Source organism: Urocitellus parryii, chromosome 1, assembly GCF_045843805.1.
Source record: "Urocitellus parryii isolate mUroPar1 chromosome 1, mUroPar1.hap1, whole genome shotgun sequence".
Lineage (NCBI taxonomy): Eukaryota > Metazoa > Chordata > Mammalia > Rodentia > Sciuridae > Urocitellus > Urocitellus parryii.
In genome coordinates this window covers 3,668,217-3,687,740 of record NC_135531.1, presented here as the reverse complement: position 1 = coordinate 3,687,740, position 19,524 = coordinate 3,668,217, and the positions used below count along the sequence as shown (strand labels likewise).

Genomic DNA, 19,524 nt, shown 5'->3' with positions numbered 1-19,524 from the left:
TCCTGTCCCCTCTCGCAGCTGCCTCCTCCCCTGCCGAGCCCCGGGCATCTGGCGGATTATTTGTTCTTGGCTCACTCAGTGCGCGCGCGCGCGTTACGGGGCGAAAAAAGACACAGACCGTGGCAAGGAGGTTAAAGGGGCGTCCTTGGCAGACCAGACCCCTCCCCTCTTCCTCGACTTTTACCGCAGCCACATCTGGCTCACTTGCTCTCCTAGAGAACCCCGGAACCGCAGCGCTTCCAGCACGTCTCTCTGGAGAATTTTAAAGAATCTTCAAAATTTCCAGGTTACGTTTAACCAAATAACTTAAAAAAAATAAAAATTAAAAATAATTCGGAGCAGTATTTGGTACTGGATTATTTTTGTATTTCACCCAGAAGCCAACCTTACACCAAGAGGCACTGTTCAGACTACTTACGAACTGATTTTGAATCCAAATTTCTCCTTGGGGGGGGGTGTTTCGAAATTCTTTTAATGTACCCCCATTTCTGCCTACTTAAAAATCACTTCATAAACTGTGTAAAATTGAACTCATTTTGTCCCAAGAAAGATGTGCCCCAGATAAATGTTTGAATAAGCGTTGAAAAGAATTGACCTGCCAACAAGAAACTGTTCTAGTAACAATATTAACAAACTCAGCCACCACGACCACAAGCAAACGCCTGTTTGAAACACCGGCTTGCAGAGTGGAAACTCTCTGCGGGCCCTCCCCCAGGAGTCGCTCTCCGCCAGCCACAGGCCTTTGAGCCCTGCGCAGGGTTCCAGGATCCTGGTGCACCCCTCCCACACAGGCTATGCACAGCCACACACTGCAGCAGGAGCGTCGGGCTTCATTTCATTTAGTTTATTAGACAAAAATATATGATTTAGACAAGTTCGCTGACGCGCTATTTACAATCTGAAATCACTCTATTTACAGAAAGAAAGAAAGAAAGAAAGAAAAAACAAAGAAAAAGAAGACACAAGCAGGTGGGGTCATTTACCGAATCGGATAATCAACCCGAGCGTGGTGACAGCCACCGGAGCCGCAGGCAGAGGCCTGGCCACCGGGTCTCGAGCTCAGGGTGGACGAACCCCTTTCTGCAGGAAAGCGATGGATGAGAGTCGTTGACGTCGTTGTCATAGTTGTCCTTTACACCAGTCTGAAATATTTGTCTTAATTCCTCCCTCATCTCCTCCCTCCCAACTCCTCCCCCCTCCCCCCGCAAGAGTAAAAGAAGACCCTTAATCAGGCTGACGGGAGCGCTGCTAGGATCCGCGGCGTTCCCTCCTGCGGGGCCAGCGAGCTGCATGGGAAACACAGCAAAACAAGAAGACACGAGTCACGTCAGTGGAGGGACGCTGCGACACCCAGTCCCACTTCTACCAGCAGAACTCAGGGTGGGGGCTGCAGCCCGCGCCGGCTCCCGGCTCCTGAGAAACTCGAATCGACTCTGCTGCTCCGGTGCCGGCTTGGCGGATAGCACTACAATAATGGCTGCACGACCCCCACAGCCTACCCGCCCGCTCGGCCCCGACCTAGACCAGCCCCCAGCTCCACCCGGTCCCTGGGCAAAAGCGAACAGCACTCACTTTTCTCGTACCGGCTGGAAGGGCGATTTTAACGGTTGTGCAGGCGAATCCGGCCTAGGAATGAGGTCTCTCTCTGCGGGGAGGGGAAGAGGCAGAAGGTTAGGGTAGGGAGACCCAGGAGGGGGCGGGGCGGCAGCGAAGGTTAGGAGGCTCCCTCCCCACGCATTCCTTCCCTCTGCTCGGCAGGTTGGCGAGGGAAACTTCCTCCCCTCCCCCTAGCAGGAGCTGTTCTCGGGAATAACGCGGCCCGTTCCGAGAGCCCTAGGGCCGTGGCCTAGCTCGCCCGGCCTTAAGCTTACCCCACCCCTCCCAGATCTGTGTTTTCCTAGCCTCCGTTTGGGTGGACAAGGCGCAGGTACCTGGGAGCGCAGGGCTGCTACGGGCCGAGGCCTTGTCGACGTGGAGAGCCCCGGTGGCAACAGTGACGGGTGGCTGTGGCGGTGGTGGCGCTGGCAGGTGCGGCCCATGGGGCGCAGCGTGGGGCGCTCCGACGCCCAGGAAGGAACGCATGTTCAGCAGCGAGCCCTGTGCTAGGAACGCACCATTGGTCCAGTTGGAGAACTTGCCGATGTGGCAGGTGTACAGTCCGTGGCTAGGCAGAAAAGCGGGGTGTTGCAGCGGCGCACCGGTGGGAGGCCCATGGGCACCCGGATGGCCCGTGGGCGGCGGCGGAGACGCCTTGGGCGCGCCGTCGGGGCTGGTGGCTGTCTCCGCCAGCGACCAGATCTTGGGCTTGCTGTGCGGCGCGCCCTGCAGGCCGACTGCCGCGGCGCCAGGGCTCAGCAGGCGAGTGCTTCCAGGTTCTGGGACATCCTTGGCCAGACCCAAGGGCGAGTCTTGGGGCTTGAGCATGTCGGCAGCTGCTAGCGGCGAGCCCTGATCCCGGGCAAGCGCAGCAGGAGCGGCGGGCGCGCGAGGCGCCTCTGCCTTGTCCTCCTCGTCCTCGTTGCTCTGGTCGCCGTCATGTTCGTCAATCTTGTCAATGTCAATGCTCTCCAGGTCTATCTCTTCATCGTCCTCGGCTTTCTCGGGGTCACCCTCAGTGTCGCTACCAAAGAGGGTACCGTCCTCCTGGTCCTTGCTGCGCGCACCCCATGTAACCTTGTTCTCCTTCTTGAGGCGCCGGCGCGCGTTGGCGAACCAGGTGGAGACCTGCGTGAGGGTCATCTTGGTGATAATGGCCAGCATGATCTTCTCGCCCTTGGTGGGGTACGGGTTCTTGCGGTGCTCGTTCAGCCAGGCCTTGAGCGTGCTGGTGCTCTCGCGCGTGGCGTTCTTGGGCCGCCCGGGGTCCCCGTATTGGAACTGGCCGTAGGGGTAATAGGCTGGTGCTGTGTGGGCTGCGAAGGTGGCGGGGTGCACCCCAGGGTTGTCCTTGAGTTCATACTGCGAGCCCTACAGCCAGGGCAGAGCGAAAGCAGAGAGAAAGGAAGGAGGTGGAGAGAGAAAGAGAGAGACAGGGAGTGAGAGGTGAGTCCCCTAAGCCGGGAAAGTCGGAGCAGCCACTCTTGTCAGCCCCAGGGCCTCCTAGGATCCCGGATCCACTGGACTTTTGCGGGGCCGGGTATGCTCCCACGCAAGAAGGCCCACTCCACTCCCGGGGAGGAGGGAGCTCTCAGGTCCTGGAGCTGTGCTTTCCATCACAGAGATCCGTTTTTGTCACTCTAGAAAAACTTCTAGAAACCGTGCATTTCTAGAAGAATGCAGCTAGAGAGTCACAGCTCCCTTGAATTTCCCTAGGCCCCCTCCCAGTCCCCCAACAACTCGTGAAACCCGGATCTCCAAGTTTATCTTATGCTAGAGAAGAAAACCTTTTAACTAGGCTCATGAAACAGTTCCTCCAAATGCAAAGGACCCAGAACTCAAGCCCCAGCAACCCCACTTTCCTCCCTGAAGGGGTCAATTAAAATAAACCACCATGGGTTTTCTTCAGGTCTAAATTTACCCGCAGTTTAAAATGAAAGCACACTCCCTTCACCTCCCAAATTAATCTGCATAAATGATCCCCTCACACTTAGAGGTCTGCAGTGGTGACAGGTAATTTAAAATTTTAATCCTGGCCATCATCACAACAATAACAAAACACCATTTGTTTTTGTTTTTGTTTTTTTAAATACAAAAGGAGAGCTTATCCAGTAAAATATTAACGCTGGGGCCTGGAGCCAGTGGCTGCAAGAGGGGAACCGGTTCAGTTTCCTGGGCCTCTTCTCGGTTACTTTATCTCTTAAGTTTGACTTTGATCTGGAGCAAGCAAACACAAACTGTTTGCAAGGCATTCGGAGGCGGTGATTTATTTGCAATCAATATTCTTTTTATCATCAGTAGTAAAACACAGCGAGTCAAATTATCCCATCAGGTTTTTTGGTAAATAACATTTTATCTTTCTAACAACCTCATTAGGCCTCATTATTACTATAAATTGCCCAGACAGACGTTTGCTCACAATTTTATTTTTTGACTTCCAAATACCCAATCCTAATGGCTTGGAAACCTAGGCCTAGAATGGAGTTTGACTTTGGGCTTACTTTCCAGAAATCGGCAGGAGACCTGGAGGTAAAGCACACACTTTGGGGAAAGCATTTAAACTTATCATTCCCTTAGTAAAACAAACAAACAAACAACAACTACATCAACCTGGGGGGGGGGGAAACTAGCTTGCCCTTTCCCACTGAACCACAATGCACAAGGCCCTCCCCACAAGCCCCCTCCCCCACAGGCACACAGGCAGAGTTCCCAAATGGCTCACATCTGTATTCAAAATTTTGACAAAAAATTACCATCCTCCATGAAATTTCGTCCAGTTACTATGTTAGTGAAGGGGAACGCCAGCCTCTTAGAAAGTTGTAAAGAGCACATTTCTTTGACTAATTCCTTAGGTGATTGAGACCACACAGAAACGATTTCTGTGGCCAGAATTCGTTTTTGCTTACTCTTTGCAAAATGTAGTTTGCATTTTTCAATGTATTTTGGTAGTCATTGTAAAGACGACATTTAGGCCTCCCCTCTGCTGGGAATTCTTTTTGAAAGGACACCTTGTAAATCTCTCATCGCTTCCCGGGCATCCCCGGGAACAAAATGGGGGCTGATCTCTCTGGATAGTAGGCGATCTGAAAGGCCTCTGGGGTCGATTTCAGAGAAATAAGCTTTCTTTCCGAACTCTAAGAAAAGTTACAGGAAAACATGAGTCTGCTTTCCTCCTGCACAGTTGGCAGGCATTTAGTCCTGGTCTCTTCTTCGGAAGTGAGGATAATTCGGGGGTGCCTGAAAATTGTGTTATACAGCCCGCAGCAACGCAGAAGTGGCTGCCTCCTCTCCTCCTCGACTCTGCGCCTACCTCGAGATTCACTAGCAGCCAGAAGTTTAAACAGCCCCAACCTTGCAGGAAAACCGCTCACTTGGATGGACCACAGGCCAGTGCCCCTGCAGAGAATTAAATTTGCAGCCCCCTCCCCCATCTGACACCCACTGGGACGGGAGACTGAGAAGGCACCATTTATTTTAAGCCCAGGGACACTATTTTCTTTAAGCCTTCATTATGTAACGTGAGAAGTTAAATGCTTTTGATACAAATGAAATGAAAACTTCGGCAACTTACAAAAGTAGAAGCTAACACCGTTTCAGACGCCAACATTTACTTCAACTTTATGTTTTTAAACCTTCAGTTTGCACACAAGGCATTAAAGGACCTCGCCATTCCTCCGATGTCTATTGTTAGGGTGATGTTGAGGGACTCTAGCTTTACAGGGTTCCCTCGGCCAACTCAGACAACTACCTCGGCTCTGCCAAACAGGGAAAAAGCAAGTCTCCTCCACCCAGTTCAAAAGCTGGGAGACAGCGCGAGCAAGGGCCTCGGCCAGCAACGGGAGTCCTGGTAAACTGGGCCAGGCTGCGGGAACCCGTGGGCCTGTCCTGGCTCCCAGGCCGCGCGGGTCGAGTTTCCTCCCGACCTCCAGCGCCGGGCCGCTCATCCCTGGCCTGCTCCGGCGGCCTCTACTCGCGCGCGACACCCTTCCTGGCTGGGGCCTTTCGCCTCTTTGGGCCGAGATGGCCGGGCGTTACCGGCCCAGACTCTCTGCCCTCCTAAGTCCCTGGGGGTCGCGGTCTCCGCCCGCTGATAACCCGCCAGCAAAACATTTCCCGCTCCTAGCCTGGGCCGGGTCTAGGCGTCCTCTGTGCCTCCCGCGCGCCGGGGACCCTGGTTCCCCTGGCCCAAGGCGCCAGGTCCGAGGTTAGAGGCAGGCGAAGACTAGGAGGCCGCGCAGGAGGCCAGTGCACTCACCATCTGCGAGAAGAGGCTGAGATCCGCGGCGTAGGGCAGGAAGGCGCTGTAGTTGGGCGCGCCAGCGTAAGGTCCGGCCGCGGCGTACATGCCCAGCACCGAGGTGACGGCGGCCGCGCCAGCTCCGGCTCCCAGCTCCGCCGCCCCGGGCCGGCCCGACGAGGCGGCGGCCGCGGCCGCGGCGGCAGCCGCCAACACCCCTGGACGCTCGCTGCCGTAGGCACCGGGCCCCGCGGCGCTCAGGTACTGCGGGTAGCCCAGCTGCGGGAAGGACATGTCCGCGGACTTGGCGGCGGCGGCGGCGGGCAAGTATTAAAGGGAGGGGGAGGGAGGCGGAGGCCAACGGGGGGACTGGAGGGGACGCCGCGTGGGGGAAGCGGGCGGCAGCCCCGGCGCGCTCGGGCTGGCCCAAGGGTGGGGGCCGGTCGCTTCTCCTTGCCCGGTGCTCTCCGGCGCCCGGCTCTCGGCTGCGCCCGGATCCGCGATCGCGCGCCGACTGCGGCGGCCGTCCTCGGCTCGGCGGCAGGGCTTTCAGACACAATTTGAAGTTGATGCTTTGATTGGCATCCCCTTGAGCGCAGGCCCCGCCCCTGTCTCCCCTCCCGCCCCCTCTCTGCCTCCCGCCCGCCCTCACCGTCCGCTCCCGCCCCTCCCGGCGAGCACGTGGTGCCCCGCGCCGGCCGGGCCACCTCCTCCTGCGGTGGGCGCGCGCGGCTGGGCCACTGGGTCCGGGTCCGGAGGCTGCAAGCTCCTTCCGGACCAGCTCCCGAGGCTGTCTGACAACCTGTCGACACGGGTTTACAGCTGTCTGACACCCAGTTTTGCAGCTGAGGTGTGTCCCTTTTTTTTTTTTTTAACAAAAACAACTCAGCAACTGCTTTTCTACCGTTAGGGAGGCGGGGCAGAGGCCCGCAGTGCTCAGCCCGGTCGAGGGTGACAGCCAACCTGCAGCGGCCTCTCTCAGAGACTGGCGCTGCCTTTCCTCCCCGGGACATCTTTGGTGGAAGTGCACCCGGGAGTCCTCCGTGCGCCAGTAAACCCGCGTGACGAGACACCTCCATGCAAGACGCGGCGTCCCAGTGGCCGTACTAGGTAGTAGCGGATCATCGATCAATATTCAATCTCGTTGTACTTGGAAAAGAGGGAGTGGCCGAGCTCTGCGGGCTTTTCCAAATGTGAAAACTTTGAGGAGTAATCCAGCTGAGAAGTCCCTGCTTAGGGGAAAGATGCAGTCCGCAGCGCTGGGTTCTGCAGGGAGGAGGGGAGGGGTAAGGAGAGGAGGGGTGGGGCCTTTTCTTCACCAAGAAAGCACCACTGCAGTCAGAAGGAAGCATCCCCCATCTCTCTCCTGTCCTGGGAAGCCAGCGCGCACTGGACCCCCAGGTTTGTTTCCTAGGTGTGAGAGGCAGGAAGTAAACTTGTGAGGATCGCGCGGACCCGAGGTGGCACCGCGGCCAGCCCGGCGACAGGGCAGCCCCCTGGCCCCTGGCCCCGCATCTTCCTTTTCTCTCCGCCTTCCCTTTCTATTCTCAGACTCGCTGGAAGAGACAAGCCGACCCAGCCGGCGGCAGCAAGCTTGGGAGTGGCTGTGGGTCTCCTGGCCTGGCTGCGCCGCTAGAAGCTGAATGCAGGGTCCTCCTCGCCTTTGCGTGCTATGGAAGGCCCCTCGGGCAGGTCACTTTCGAGCTGTTCTCGCTGGCTTTGGTCCAAGTGCCTCGGGACCAAGAGTGTCCAGGTACCAAATCCTGTTCCTGGGGCCACTTTGCGCTCCACTCTCTACAAGGCGGCAAGATTCGGAGTGCACTCCCGCCCCCACCCCCAGGTTGCTGCATGCTGGATCCCACGAGTTTCACTTGTTACTCAGGACTGGGCCTAGGCTTAGGCAGCTGGGGGCTGCTGGATGAATCTAGCCCCAAGACCCCGCCCATCCACTATGTATTGTTGGTTAGCAGAGCCCCAGGACCCCTTACTCAGGTCCGACCCCCAGCTCCTCCTCCCCCTGGAGACTTATGAGATGTGCAGTGCCTCCAGGCCCCCGGGAATCCTACAGCCTCAGGAAGGCTCCATTTCCCGGACCTGAGAACACGAAGCTACCGCCTATAATTAGACACAATAAGGCCCATAATAGTAATTACTAATTACCAGCTCCAAAATCAAGCATAATTTTTCTGCTCTGAGTTAGGTCTTCCTGTTCAGCTCCCCCCACCCCGCCCTTCCCCACACACAACCTGTCCCTACACACTTCAGACACCTCCAGGCCTACCTCTAGCACCAGATTCTGGGTGGCCAGCAGTTGGCACTGGGTTCTGCAGCTCTGGGAAGTATTTAACTGCGGGTTCCTCCTAATCACCAGTCCGTCCCCTCACTTCCAACTCAGAGCTAGATTTCTTATTCCCATTCCCCCTTCCCATACCCAAAGCAAATCCGAAGGATACAAATGAATCCTTCTGTGAGAAATGGGCCAGCTGTGCCACTGTTCTGATTTAGCAAAGCCTCAGTGTCACATTTCAAGGCCACAGTTAAATACAGGTGAGATAAGCCCTCCTGGAGAATGGGGTGGAATGTAAGTCCAGAAACACAGTGCTAGGATTTGACTACATGGATTGATTACTTCCTTCCTACCTGCTCATCACAGCTTCCCACCCTGGTTGCTGGTCTCAGGTTGCCACACTTCTAACCATTATAACCTGCAAGGGAGGGAACTGGAAAGGAGCAGTAGGGGCTTTGTCCTGACCCTCAACCAGCCTGACAGAGCCACCATTCTATGCTATGGGTATATCATCTACATTGGGCATCCAAAGCAGGTAAACTCTTGAAGACATCAGCAAGGTAAGTGGGAGACCTTGGCTGGGCCCTGCTTGAAATGTTCCCTGGGAACACCATCTAGCACTACTTGGCAAGGTCTGCAGATTTGCACCCAGGGATTTCCTGAGAAAGGTACTGAAGTGTTGATTGTGGACCATTTTCTGCCCAAGAATCAGAGATTGGCTGCACCCCAGACCTCTGAGCTTCAATCCATTTCCAGGAGGTGCCAGCAGAACCTTGTGGGCTCTCTTATTTCTCTTTGCACCTAGCCACAGAGAGAGAAAGAGGGAAATAAAGGGAAAGAAAATTGCCTTCAAATTCTCTAATTGGAGAGGGGGCTGGGAGATGAGCAGAAAACCTCCTGGCTCAGCAGGCTCAGGACCCCCCCCCCCAACATACACACACACACACACACACACACACACACACACATACACACCATAGAATGGAATAGTGTACCAAGCCCCAGAGCTTGGTGGCCTCTGGTGTTTAAACTAGGAGAACACAGTGTCTGGTAGCCATTGGCCTAACTTGAATACCTTTAAAAGGGGTTCAGATCTTCCCCCAAGGAAGTCAGCCAGTTCAGTCTCTCTGGGAGAGAGAAGAGGGAAGGAGGAGCAGAGAAGCAAGGAGGAGCATGGAGCAGAGAAGAGGGAAGCCAGGATCTGCTGGTGCTTCCAGCCCATGCAGCAGGTGGGAGGATTTGGGGGCTACTCTGTGGGGCAACTGTTGAAAACCAGTATCAGCAGTGCTGTGCTGGATTGGAAATAGGGAGATCAGCTTCGTGACCCTCAGATGCTGTCCCTAGCTCCTGAAGGGTGACTCAGGCAGGGACCCTCATAGGAGGCTGCTCCTGGCTAGAGAAGACCTGTCCTGTAGCTGCTGCATCTCTATCCTGCCACAGGCAGAGCCAAAATCTTCAGTCAGACAGACCTAAGGGTCCCTGCGGTGGGATCCCAGCTCTGCTGGTTGACCTCCAGGGCCAGGTCTGGGAGTCTGTGTGCCTTGCTACACAGTGTGAAGCTCTGCAAAGTCAGGGAACTAAGGCTCCCAAACAGGGAAGTCAGGACGCTGGGTGCACCCCTGCCCAGGGCTAGCATGGGACTTTGGGTGTTTATGCAGAGCATTCACGTAGGACTTGGCACCAGAGGGCCTAGAACAGGCCTCCCCGTGGAGTGGGGGAGGTAAAGTGGTTGGGGGCAGTTGGCTAACAATGCACCTTTGAGCCAACTTGATTTTTAATGTTTTTAAAACTTAATGAGAGGTTTACTTGTTTGTTTTGTGCCGTTTTCCAAGTGAGAGGAAACTGCTATCCCTGCTTGGAAGATCAGGTCTCCTTTTCCTCTTCCCAACCCTTCAGCACTGTTGCATGGAGCTTTTTACCTAGGAGATTAGACAAACCCAAGAGCATCCTCATTGACAACTTCATTGCTTACAAAATAATTTTCCATTGCTTTTGAGGCTCTGCCTTCCCAGGGTCTCTGGCGCAGAAGCGGGGTCCATGAGAGGATGGCTTCGCTCTGGAGCAGTCTTTGGAAATGGCCTCTGGCGCCAGTACCTGGCGGCGCAGACCAGTCAGGGAGATGCGCAGCGGCACCTCTGCCCTGGCCTCCGGCCTTTCAAAGTGGCCATTCTTTGCTCTAGGGATGGCGCGGCTCCTGAGCAGTGCAGTGGCTAAGTGTTGGGGTTGGGTGGCCTGACCCGGGATGTATCACACGGACCCCAATCAGGCCCTCAGACCCAAAGAGTGCGCCCTGATTTAAGAGTCAAAGTAAACACTCTTTAGGACTCTGCAGACTCTGGGATGCCTTTCACTGGGTGACAGCGAGGGGAGCATTAGACAGTCCGGGGAAAGAGGCTGAGACCTGCTCCGTGAGAAGCTGGAACCCCCTCACAGGTGGACCCCAGTTCCCCAAATGGTGTGGTGTCCGCAGCAGCAACCCACGGTCCCCCAGGCCCCACCCCTGGGTGCCAGGCCTGCGTTCTCCTGCTGCACCAAGCTGGGACCTCTCAGGTCCGGGGACTCCCCTGGTGACCCCAGACCAAAGTTCCAGGCTGAGTGCGTCCTGAGAGTGCGGGGCTGCCAGGACCGGCGGCCGCCGATCGTGCACCCCTGAAGGAGCCCAATCAGGCTGGCGATTAGAGTGGCTGCGGGTGACTCCAGGGAGATCCTGGAAGGAAGCGCCAGGGAGCTTCGGAGGGCAGAGATCGAAGGCGGCCCACATCCCGGTCGGAGCGGCGCAGAGCGACCTGGCTGGAGTGGGGCGTTGCTCCGGGGAAAGCTGCGGGCCAGCGCGGCCAGACGGAAGCCTCCGGAGCCGGGCCGAGTTTCCCACGGAGGAAGGGCAGAGGAATGGCCCACAGAGGCCGGCCTTGAGTGCCATGATGTCGCGGTCCCCGAGCGTCGGAGAAAGTGAATTACATGCGTGTGCACACACGTAAATATTTTATAAATCTCCTGGTAATTAACCAGATCATCTCCATTATGCCTCCAATATGATCAACAGCGACGGTGTGAGGGCTTTCAGGGTTTATAATTTGATGTCACCAGACGGCTGCTCGGGGGCAGAGGCACAATCGCCGCGCCAGCTGCACTTGTATTTATTTGTTTTTCTGCTGTGTTCCTGTAGGGCTCCATTATGCAGTTTTTAATTAGTTTGTGTTTGTATTTCACCCGTCCCAAATCAATGCCATCCCGGAGCAAGGCCATGTAAATTCCTGCAGTACAGGTGTCGTTGCCTGTTCCGTACACTGGCAAACGCGTGTCTGACAAATGAAAGCGAGCTGCCACGCAGACTGGCAGCTCCCGGCAGCCGGAGCCGCAGATCAAAGCCAGCGGGGACTTCTGCGCCCAGGAGCGCCATAGCGGATGCTGCTTCTAATGCCATTGGAGGAAGTCGGGCACAGCGCGTTGGGGACAAGGTGACTTTTCGTTCTCCTTAAATCCTGGCTGTCCCAGGGTCAGCGCTGGTCCTGGGCCCCCATTCCTGCTAGGGCATGCAGCCCCGGGAGCTTGGTGTGGTGATATTCACTGGCGGGTGACCTAGAGCTACCGAAGATCCCTGTGACTTCCTGCCTGGTTCCAGTCACATTAACCAGAGCGAAGATGAGCGTACTCCGACATGCGACGCAGCCCCACCCTTGTTGTGCGGTCTCTTCCTTCTTGAAACGACCTCTGTGGAGTGCGTGTAAATCTTTTCTTCCAGCCACTGGGGAATTCTCTTAAAGGTTTCTTTGTTGTTGGGAATAAGAGATTGCTCATCTTTAACTAGGCCACATAGAAATTATGATTCAACAGCAGTGTATATTTAATTAGAGTAATCTCACTTGAATTTAATTACCTAATGAATTATTTGTTTAAAAGGTAGAAGGTCTTGTTTGCCAAGTACCAGGCAGACCTCTGATAAGAACTTCTGTTATAAGGATGTTCCAGTTTAAAAGCAGGCATGTCTAAAATTGATATCTTAACTCTCTGGATAGGCAATATCACTGCACTGCTCAGACCAAAACCATGGTCAGGGGAAGATGTCAGGAGTGGGCTGGGGGTGGTGACACCATTCCAGCCACACAGAGGTTCTCTTCTTTCCCTTTGCAAAGTAGTATCCTGTGACTTTTTTTTTTTTTTGTCTTGTAAGTTCAGTTTATTTTAAAAACTTAACTAATGCCGCTTTCCGTGTTTTTTTTTTTTCCTTCTAGAGCAAGATAAGACTGCTGTCTGTTAGAGGACTTATGATTAGTATTTATGCCTGAGGTATCCACACTGGTTTCTGGAAGTCCGTCTGATGCGTATCAAATTTTACTGACCCAAACGTTGACCTCAACCTTTAACTCCTAAAGTTTGGAACAACTCCACATTCTCTTGTTTCCAAAAGCAAGTGAAAACTGTGCCTGAACATGCCATCCTTCCCAGGAGGCTCCCAAGTTGTCCCTAGGTACTGCCAGCAGCTGTTGCACCTAATCAGGGACCTGGCTGAGGGAAGAATGAGCCTGACTGGAGCTCCCATCCTGTTTCCCACTGTCCTGGCCAGTTGCTGAGAAGCAGACGACTTCATTTCTTTCTCCATCCCTTGTGAGGGAGACTCAGCCAGGAAATGCATATAGGGGGCCCAGGTCTCACTGAAAAGAGGAAATAAGAACATCTCAAATCAACATGACTGAATTTCACTGTAATTTCCATTACCATTTTATTCATTGGTTTGCAGGCATGGGCACTTATCATGTAAATGTTAAATATTACAAATATTATGTCCAACCAAGTAGGAATGAGCCTATAGAAAAATACCACAGTTGAAAAGAATTATTAATTTTTGGTTCCTTTTTACAATCTGTGATTTATAGCATAGCTGTGCATTTTGAAATTGATGCTCCAACAATCAAGACTGGTTAAATTATAAACTCAATCACATTCAATTATGGTCACAGAAGTATATTTCTTCCAAAGAAACACATTTACATGAATACATTTTTAAAGCTTATTTATGAATTTACTTCACATATTCTTCCAAATAACAACTGACAGTAACAACCAGAGAGGATGTGAGATAATAGCTTAGGATTGATAATACATTTCTCAGATCTGAGCAAATCCAAAGATGATTTCCTGGTAAAACCCTCAAAGGAAATGATATGTGTGGGATGGGAGAATGGGAAAACTCTAAATGGCATATTTGTGTCTGAAGCTTCCAAAAATGTTTGAAATTTAGACCAGTGTTCTATCTCCCATGACTTCATATCAGCCCTCCAACCATTTATAATATTAAAGATAAAAGTCTACCTACTAGAAACCCCTTTAAAAATCTATCAACAAAAATATGCTCACAGGATACATCCTGAGTAGAAAGTTTAATGCATTCCAGGTTTCTAAGGGATGAATGCTCTCAACCTCCTGGGTCTATAGGTTACTATCTATTCATCAGACACTGGGGACATCAGCTCAACAAAAATGTCCAGCAGATGAATGTCTCAAAGGTTAGCACATATTTTGGAATTTCAGGGAAAAGTTTCTGGAAGTTTTGAAGACATCTAGGGTCTCCAAGCATTTTCCAACACTATTGTTACAAGAAAAAAAAAATGTGTTATATGAATGGAACTAAAGAGAAAGCAATATATTCCCTGCGGCAAGTGTCCTTGACCTGCTCTTGCTCTGACTTGCCTCAGGGAGCTGTCACCCTGGCCAACCAGGGCTGCTGCATGGTGGAGTGTTACTGGCTGGGGTACCATCAGCTCTGTCTCTCCTTTCCAGTGCCTGATGAAGTGCTTGGGGACTTCAGTTCTCGTGATCCCTGACCTCATACAACTCTGGAAGACTGTGTCTGTGTGCACATGTGTGCATGTGTGTGGAGTGTGGGAAGAGCATGGGAGGAGGGGGAAGAGGAGGGCACATTTTCTTCCGTCAGGCAACTCAAGGACTGGGTGGTCCACAGAACATCATATGGGCAACCAGGCAGGAAGCCAGTCTACGCCAAGTTTGCAGGTGGGAAGAACCTCTTCCCTGTCCTGCCTGTCCCCCAGGTGTCCTCCCAAGCACCTGGATTTCAGGGCCATCTCAGTGTCCTCCTTCTGACCACAGGTTACAGAGACATCTTCAGTGCCACTTGCTGCAGATGGTGGGGCTTTCTGCACTCTTTATTGGAAATCCAGGGGTCCAGGGAATAACTGAGGAAACAGCAGGCAAATCAGAGCTTTTAATTTGATCCAGGATTTTTGTTAATGGACAGAGATGGGTGGAGCTGATCTCCGGCACTGGGAGCACTTACATTTTAATAAGGGGCCACCAGTGCCTTCACCCACCCTCCTTGGTTTGGTGGAAGGACTTGGTTTGGTGGAAGGACTTCCTTTCCAGTGGCCCTTTTTTTTTTTGGAGGGGGTGGTTTACATCCATCTGTCAAAGGCTGCTTCTCCCCAGCTGCTGCTGATGGCAGAAGCGGGTCTGGAGGAGGCTTCAGAACTCTGCTGAGGTATCAAGTCACTAGAACCACCATAACAGGGCACCACACACTGGTGGCTTTAACAGCAACTTATAGTCTCACAGTCCTGGAGGCTCAAAGTCCAAAACCAAAGTGTCAGGTGGGCTGGCTCCTCCCCGGGACCGGTGCTTGGCTTGAAGGCAGCCACCTTCTCACTCCATCCTCACAGGGGTCTTCCCTCCACGCAAGGACATCCCTGGCATCTGTTTGTCTGAAACTCCTTCTCTTATGGGGATGCCAGCCAGGGTGTGGCACATATTAAAAGCCTGATTCTAATTTACTCACCTACTTGAAGGCCTTATCTCAAGACTCTGTCCCATTTTGAGGTACTAAAGGCTGGGGAGAACTTCAGCACATGAGTTCCTGGGGGGCCTAACGCAGCCCATGACACCACCCGTGCCCACCTGTGCTCTTAGCCAAGGCAACACAGGAGTCCCCAGTGAGACCTAAGTCACTTTTGACACTGCAGTGTACCTTTAGCTTTGAGGGAAAGGTCTAGGAAAAAGCTCTGTAGTTTGCCCTCTTCTGTGTTACAAAAACAAGACTGTGGGTATGCTGTTTGGTAGGATTATGTTCTGCACATGAAACCATTTTAACAATGATTATTGTCAAAGGCTAAATTTCCCACCCTGTTAACGCTCTGTTTGACTATAAAAACATTTGAGTTCCTGTGGTTTGCAGACCCTCTAGATTTGAAGGAAGCACATTTGGGGAAATGAATATTATCCTCAAATCAAGCCAGGTCAGGCTCTTCCTTGTTGACTCCCAGCTTGTCCCAGGAGGAAGGATGGATTTGTAGAGCACAAAAGCTGATGTGTCGACCCTGTTTCTTATAGTAGATGTGCCAATTGCAACATCATGATATATATCTGGCAAGACAATCCGTAAGCTACCAATTAAGTCCTTTCCTAAGATTTGCAAAGGAGGAACCTGCTGTGGTGATGCCTATCATGAGGATTCACCCGGTGCCCAGGCTCACTGCATGTGCACTAGGCTTGGCCTGGTGAAAAGAGGTGCCATAAAAAGAGAAAACTGGAGTCTCCTCTTGTCTTTCACCAGCAGCTGTGCATCAGTGCCAGCAAAGGCGTCACCACTACAGTGATGGGGGGGTGGTGGAGGATCAGCAGTCATTTTACAAGCTGAAGACTTTGTGACATTATCTCTAGGGTTGAGTTAAGTGGTTTGTCTAAGGTCGCTCAGCAAGTGTGCAATAAATCCAGGATTAGGACCTTGGCACCTGCTTCAACAATCTGCGTGCTGGGCCAGGGCAGAGGGGCTCGCTGATCTCCTGATGTAGCCCTCTCCTCCCAAACCCCCAAGAGCCCCAGCTCTCTGCTCTTTCAGGGACAGCTGCTCCTGCCACTGTGACCAGATAGTCACATAGCTGCTGCCAGCCCCTGGCAGTCTCCCTCCCTCCCTCCCTCCCTCCCTCCCTCCCTCTCATTTCCTTTTATTCTCTTAAGCCTTTGGTGAGAATCACTATAAGCAATGGACAGTGCATTTCGCCCAGGGGGAAGCTAAGGTACATTAAGCAGTTGTGTAAGTGAGTGTGTAAATTAGACAGTTAAGTGCGATACATACAGAAACGCGGGTACTCTACAAGGCAGAAGTCAGTGCCAGGGCCGATGCCAGCCATGGGCTCTTGTCTCAGCCTCAGATCATCCCACCTCACTCCCCTGTGTGATGCTGGGGCTCTGAGCTGCCACCTGCTCACAGAGGAGGAGGCAGCTCACTCCCGGGGTCGCTGCCTGCCCTGCTCAGGTTCAGCAGCCCACAGCTTTCACCAGGCGGCAGCCACAGGTCCCCTTCCTGGGTCCCCAGCGTGGGGGACTCGGAATGTCCGCTCCCTCCGAGAGGCCTGCCCAGTGCAACAGCGGGGCTGCCCCAGAAGCCCGAGACTCCAGCCTGTGGGCTCCTCTGAGTCTCAGCACTGAGGCCCCTTTCTTTTCTGTCTTGGCCTAGGGCAGCCGCCGCAGAGCACTGCTCCCTGCCTTGGTCTTCCGGACACTCGGTGCTCCCAGTCCTTTCCTCAGCTGGCTGAGTCTTCTTTGCGCTGTGTGGCTAGTGAGGTGCCACAGGGAGCCATTGTCTCACAGTCTGGAGGCCGGAGGCGGGCAGCATCAGCTGGGCTGGTCTTTTCGGGGCTCTGAAGGAGGCTCTACCCCAGGCCTCTCTGCCCAGGTTCTCGGTGTTTGCTGGTGGCTTATGTTCCTTGGCTTATACTCCCCACCGAGCCCTGCCCACACCTGCAGGTGATGTTCCCCTGTGTGCTCTGTGCCGGCATCGACTCTTATAAGAACACTGGCCACACTTGACCAGCGCCACCCGGTTCCAGGAAGAAATTGTCGTAACTGATTCCACTTGTGACAAGCCAGTTCCCAGATGAGGAGGCCTCTCAGCTACTAGGTTAGGACTTCCACCAGTGGATTCCAGAGGACCATGATTCATCCCTTAACAACACCAGCTTAAAATTCTTCCTTCTAAATTCTCCCTGTCCACACACCCGCTGTCAGTGCTATCACCGGACGAGATTCTCCCAATTGAGGCTGCATCCAAGGGGGCAGTGATGAGTGCTGTCAGCGAGGAGAGAGTGCAGGGACACGGGCCCTGGCTTTGAAGGGTGACTTGGGTCTGATGGACAGAGAACCTGAGTGAAGAGGCTGTCACAGCCTTGGGCAAGCCCTGGGAACCTGGGAGAGCTTTGGCAAGACTGCAGAACAGTTGACCCAAGGATGCAGGAAGGCCCCTGAGGACCAGCATGGTGGACTTCAGGGAAGAGTACTGAGCATGGACCCTGTTTCCTGGACGATGAGGCGTGGAGAAGGGTGGCTAGGAGGAGCCGCCAAAGTCCATACCAGGGGACTACCAGGAAGCTGGTTCACGTGGGAGCTGTGGACTGAAGCCAGGCATAATGCAGTGTCCATGCACAATGTCTGCATCTCCCCTGAGTGCACAGCTCAAGGAGTGACCAGCGAGTCCCAGGCTGGGCATCAGACTCAGCTTCCAGCCTGACTGCACCCCCCGCCCCCTCTCCTGGCACCAACTCACCCCACGGTAAAAGAGGCAATAGGGAGGGGTTCCATGACATAAGACAGACTCCATGATGGGGGCTCTGGGAAGGCTGTGCAGGCCGGCTTACCTGGCGGGCAGAGGACGATGCCCACCCTTCCTCAGCTCCACTTTTCTCACCTTATGTATTGAATACAGATAAGATTTTGTTTGAACAAAGGATTTCGTGCTTAAATGTGAATTTGAAAAATCATATTCACTGTTAGGATTAGATTTTATTATCTTCAACTGATTGTTATGCAGAAACTTTTATTGTTTGTGAAATACAGTGAATGAAATGACACTTCCAAGGTCGGAACAAGTGGATTTTCCATAGGTTGGTAGAGCCTTAGCCACATCCTTTATTGCAAAAATTGTATAACATTTGGATGATTTTTATGAAGTGTAAATTTTTAAATAGAAATCTGGAATGACAGAAACCATGGGGAGAAGAGTGCTGTCAGGCAGAAGTAACTCCCATTATGATCTCTGTTGCTACATCCTTTCTTGCAAGACTTCTTTTTGCATCTAGCTTGTGACACCAGACCTGAGCTAACAGTTTCACCACAAGGGAGCAAGTGCAGTGCTTACAGACAGAGGAGCCTTCCCAAGTTACCCCACAAAACTCCTGACAGGTGCTGTGGGAGTCCATCAGCCTCACAGGAAGGAGCCGAACTCCTCTCCAGTCCCCTGCTCACCCCACACATGCACAGTAGGTGCCCAACACGCCACTGACTGTGTCTGCCATGCAGCCAGGGCAACAAGAGTGCAGCAGCTCCATCAAGGGCTCTCCACCCTGCTGTGCCTCCAGGAGCTGCGGGGCTTTTTGATGCAGAGGGGGAAGGGAGCAGTGATGCCACACTTCTGTTGTTTAAGCCTCACCTCATCTGAGGCCAGGTCTGAGCCACTTGCACCTAACTTTGGGTGTCACTGGGTCACTGGGCTACAGAAGAGGTTGTGTGAATGGAGCTCCAGGACCCACCTCATGCTCTTCTGGGAGGAGGGCTTCACCCCCCAGAAGGGACGTGCTTTTGCATAGCTGAATGCTGTGGAAATGCTCCTGCGCAGGGTGATGACCAGGATCACACAGGGACAAGCTCATCCTCCCAACTCTCCCGCAGTGCACCACAGCACTGTGCACCTGGCACATGCGTTTGTGCGGTCCAGAGTCTGCTTGCTCTTGACTTCCTGTGAATTCTTCCTTGGGGCTTACATCCTGCACTGTCTGGGCCTGTAAACTGTAAGAGACGGGGAGGTGACGGGGTCTTGAGAGGGGACCACACTGGCTGGTTGTGACAGGCTTGCCTGGGACCTGGCTGAACCTCCCCAGGTTCCCTGTGTCCACCCACCTGGGGTCCTCTTTCCCCCTTCACCACCTACTGTGACTCATCCAGGAGGCCTCACCAGCCACTGAATCATGACCTGAATGAGCCTCTTCTCCTTATAAAGTGTCAGGCATTTGTTACAACAATAAAGTGCACTAGGCTCCCTGTTACCTGTTCCTGTTCCCTCTCTGAACATCACCATGGCTGGGATGTCCATTCCCAGATCACACACGTGTGCACGTAGATTTGTGTGCACCTGTGTATGCAGGTTTGTGTGTGTTGGCATCAACAATTCCAGATCACTTTGCCATCACCTGCAACTCATTTTCCCCTTTCCAGCGTCTTGCTTACTTTTCATGGCAGCACACAAATCCTCACCTTGTCTTAAGATGTTGCTCAGGAAGGTGGAGCGTGGTGCTAGGGTTTGTGTGCTCAGCTCCTACTAAGTGCACAGAAAGGGTTTCCAGGGAGCCCTCACTGCACCTGATGGTGCAGAGCCCTGAATGTGCGTCCTGTGCGTCTGCGTTGG

The 19,524-nt window shown here is 53.3% G+C and overlaps 1 protein-coding gene across 1 annotated transcript; it reads right to left on the bottom strand.

Annotated features, from left to right (window-relative positions):
* Nucleotides 1–1,228: 1,228 nt before the first annotated feature.
* Irx1 (iroquois homeobox 1) lies at nucleotides 1,229–6,127 on the bottom strand. Its single transcript, XM_026401939.2, has 4 exons — nucleotides 5,852–6,127; nucleotides 1,932–2,967; nucleotides 1,573–1,645; nucleotides 1,229–1,286 (listed from the first exon to the last, which is right to left on the bottom strand). Exons 1-4 carry the CDS (start codon nucleotides 6,125–6,127, stop codon nucleotides 1,229–1,231), a joined length of 1,443 nt encoding a protein of 480 aa, XP_026257724.1.
* Between the last annotated feature and the right edge of the window lie 13,397 nt (nucleotides 6,128–19,524).

What these genes read in the sequence shown, in the direction of transcription:
- Irx1 (XM_026401939.2), bottom strand. Translation starts at nt 6,127, where the DNA reads ATGTCCTTCCCGCAGCTGGGCTACCCGCAGTACCTGAGCGCCGCGGGG. An exon ending in TCAGCCTCTTCTCGCAGATG is followed by an intron (nt 2,968 to 5,851) that starts GTGAGTGCACTG and finishes CCCTGGCTGTAG; the next exon opens with GGCTCGCAGTATGAACTCAA. An exon ending in TAGCAGCCCTGCGCTCCCAG is followed by an intron (nt 1,646 to 1,931) that starts GTACCTGCGCCT and finishes CCCTCCCCGCAG; the next exon opens with AGAGAGACCTCATTCCTAGG.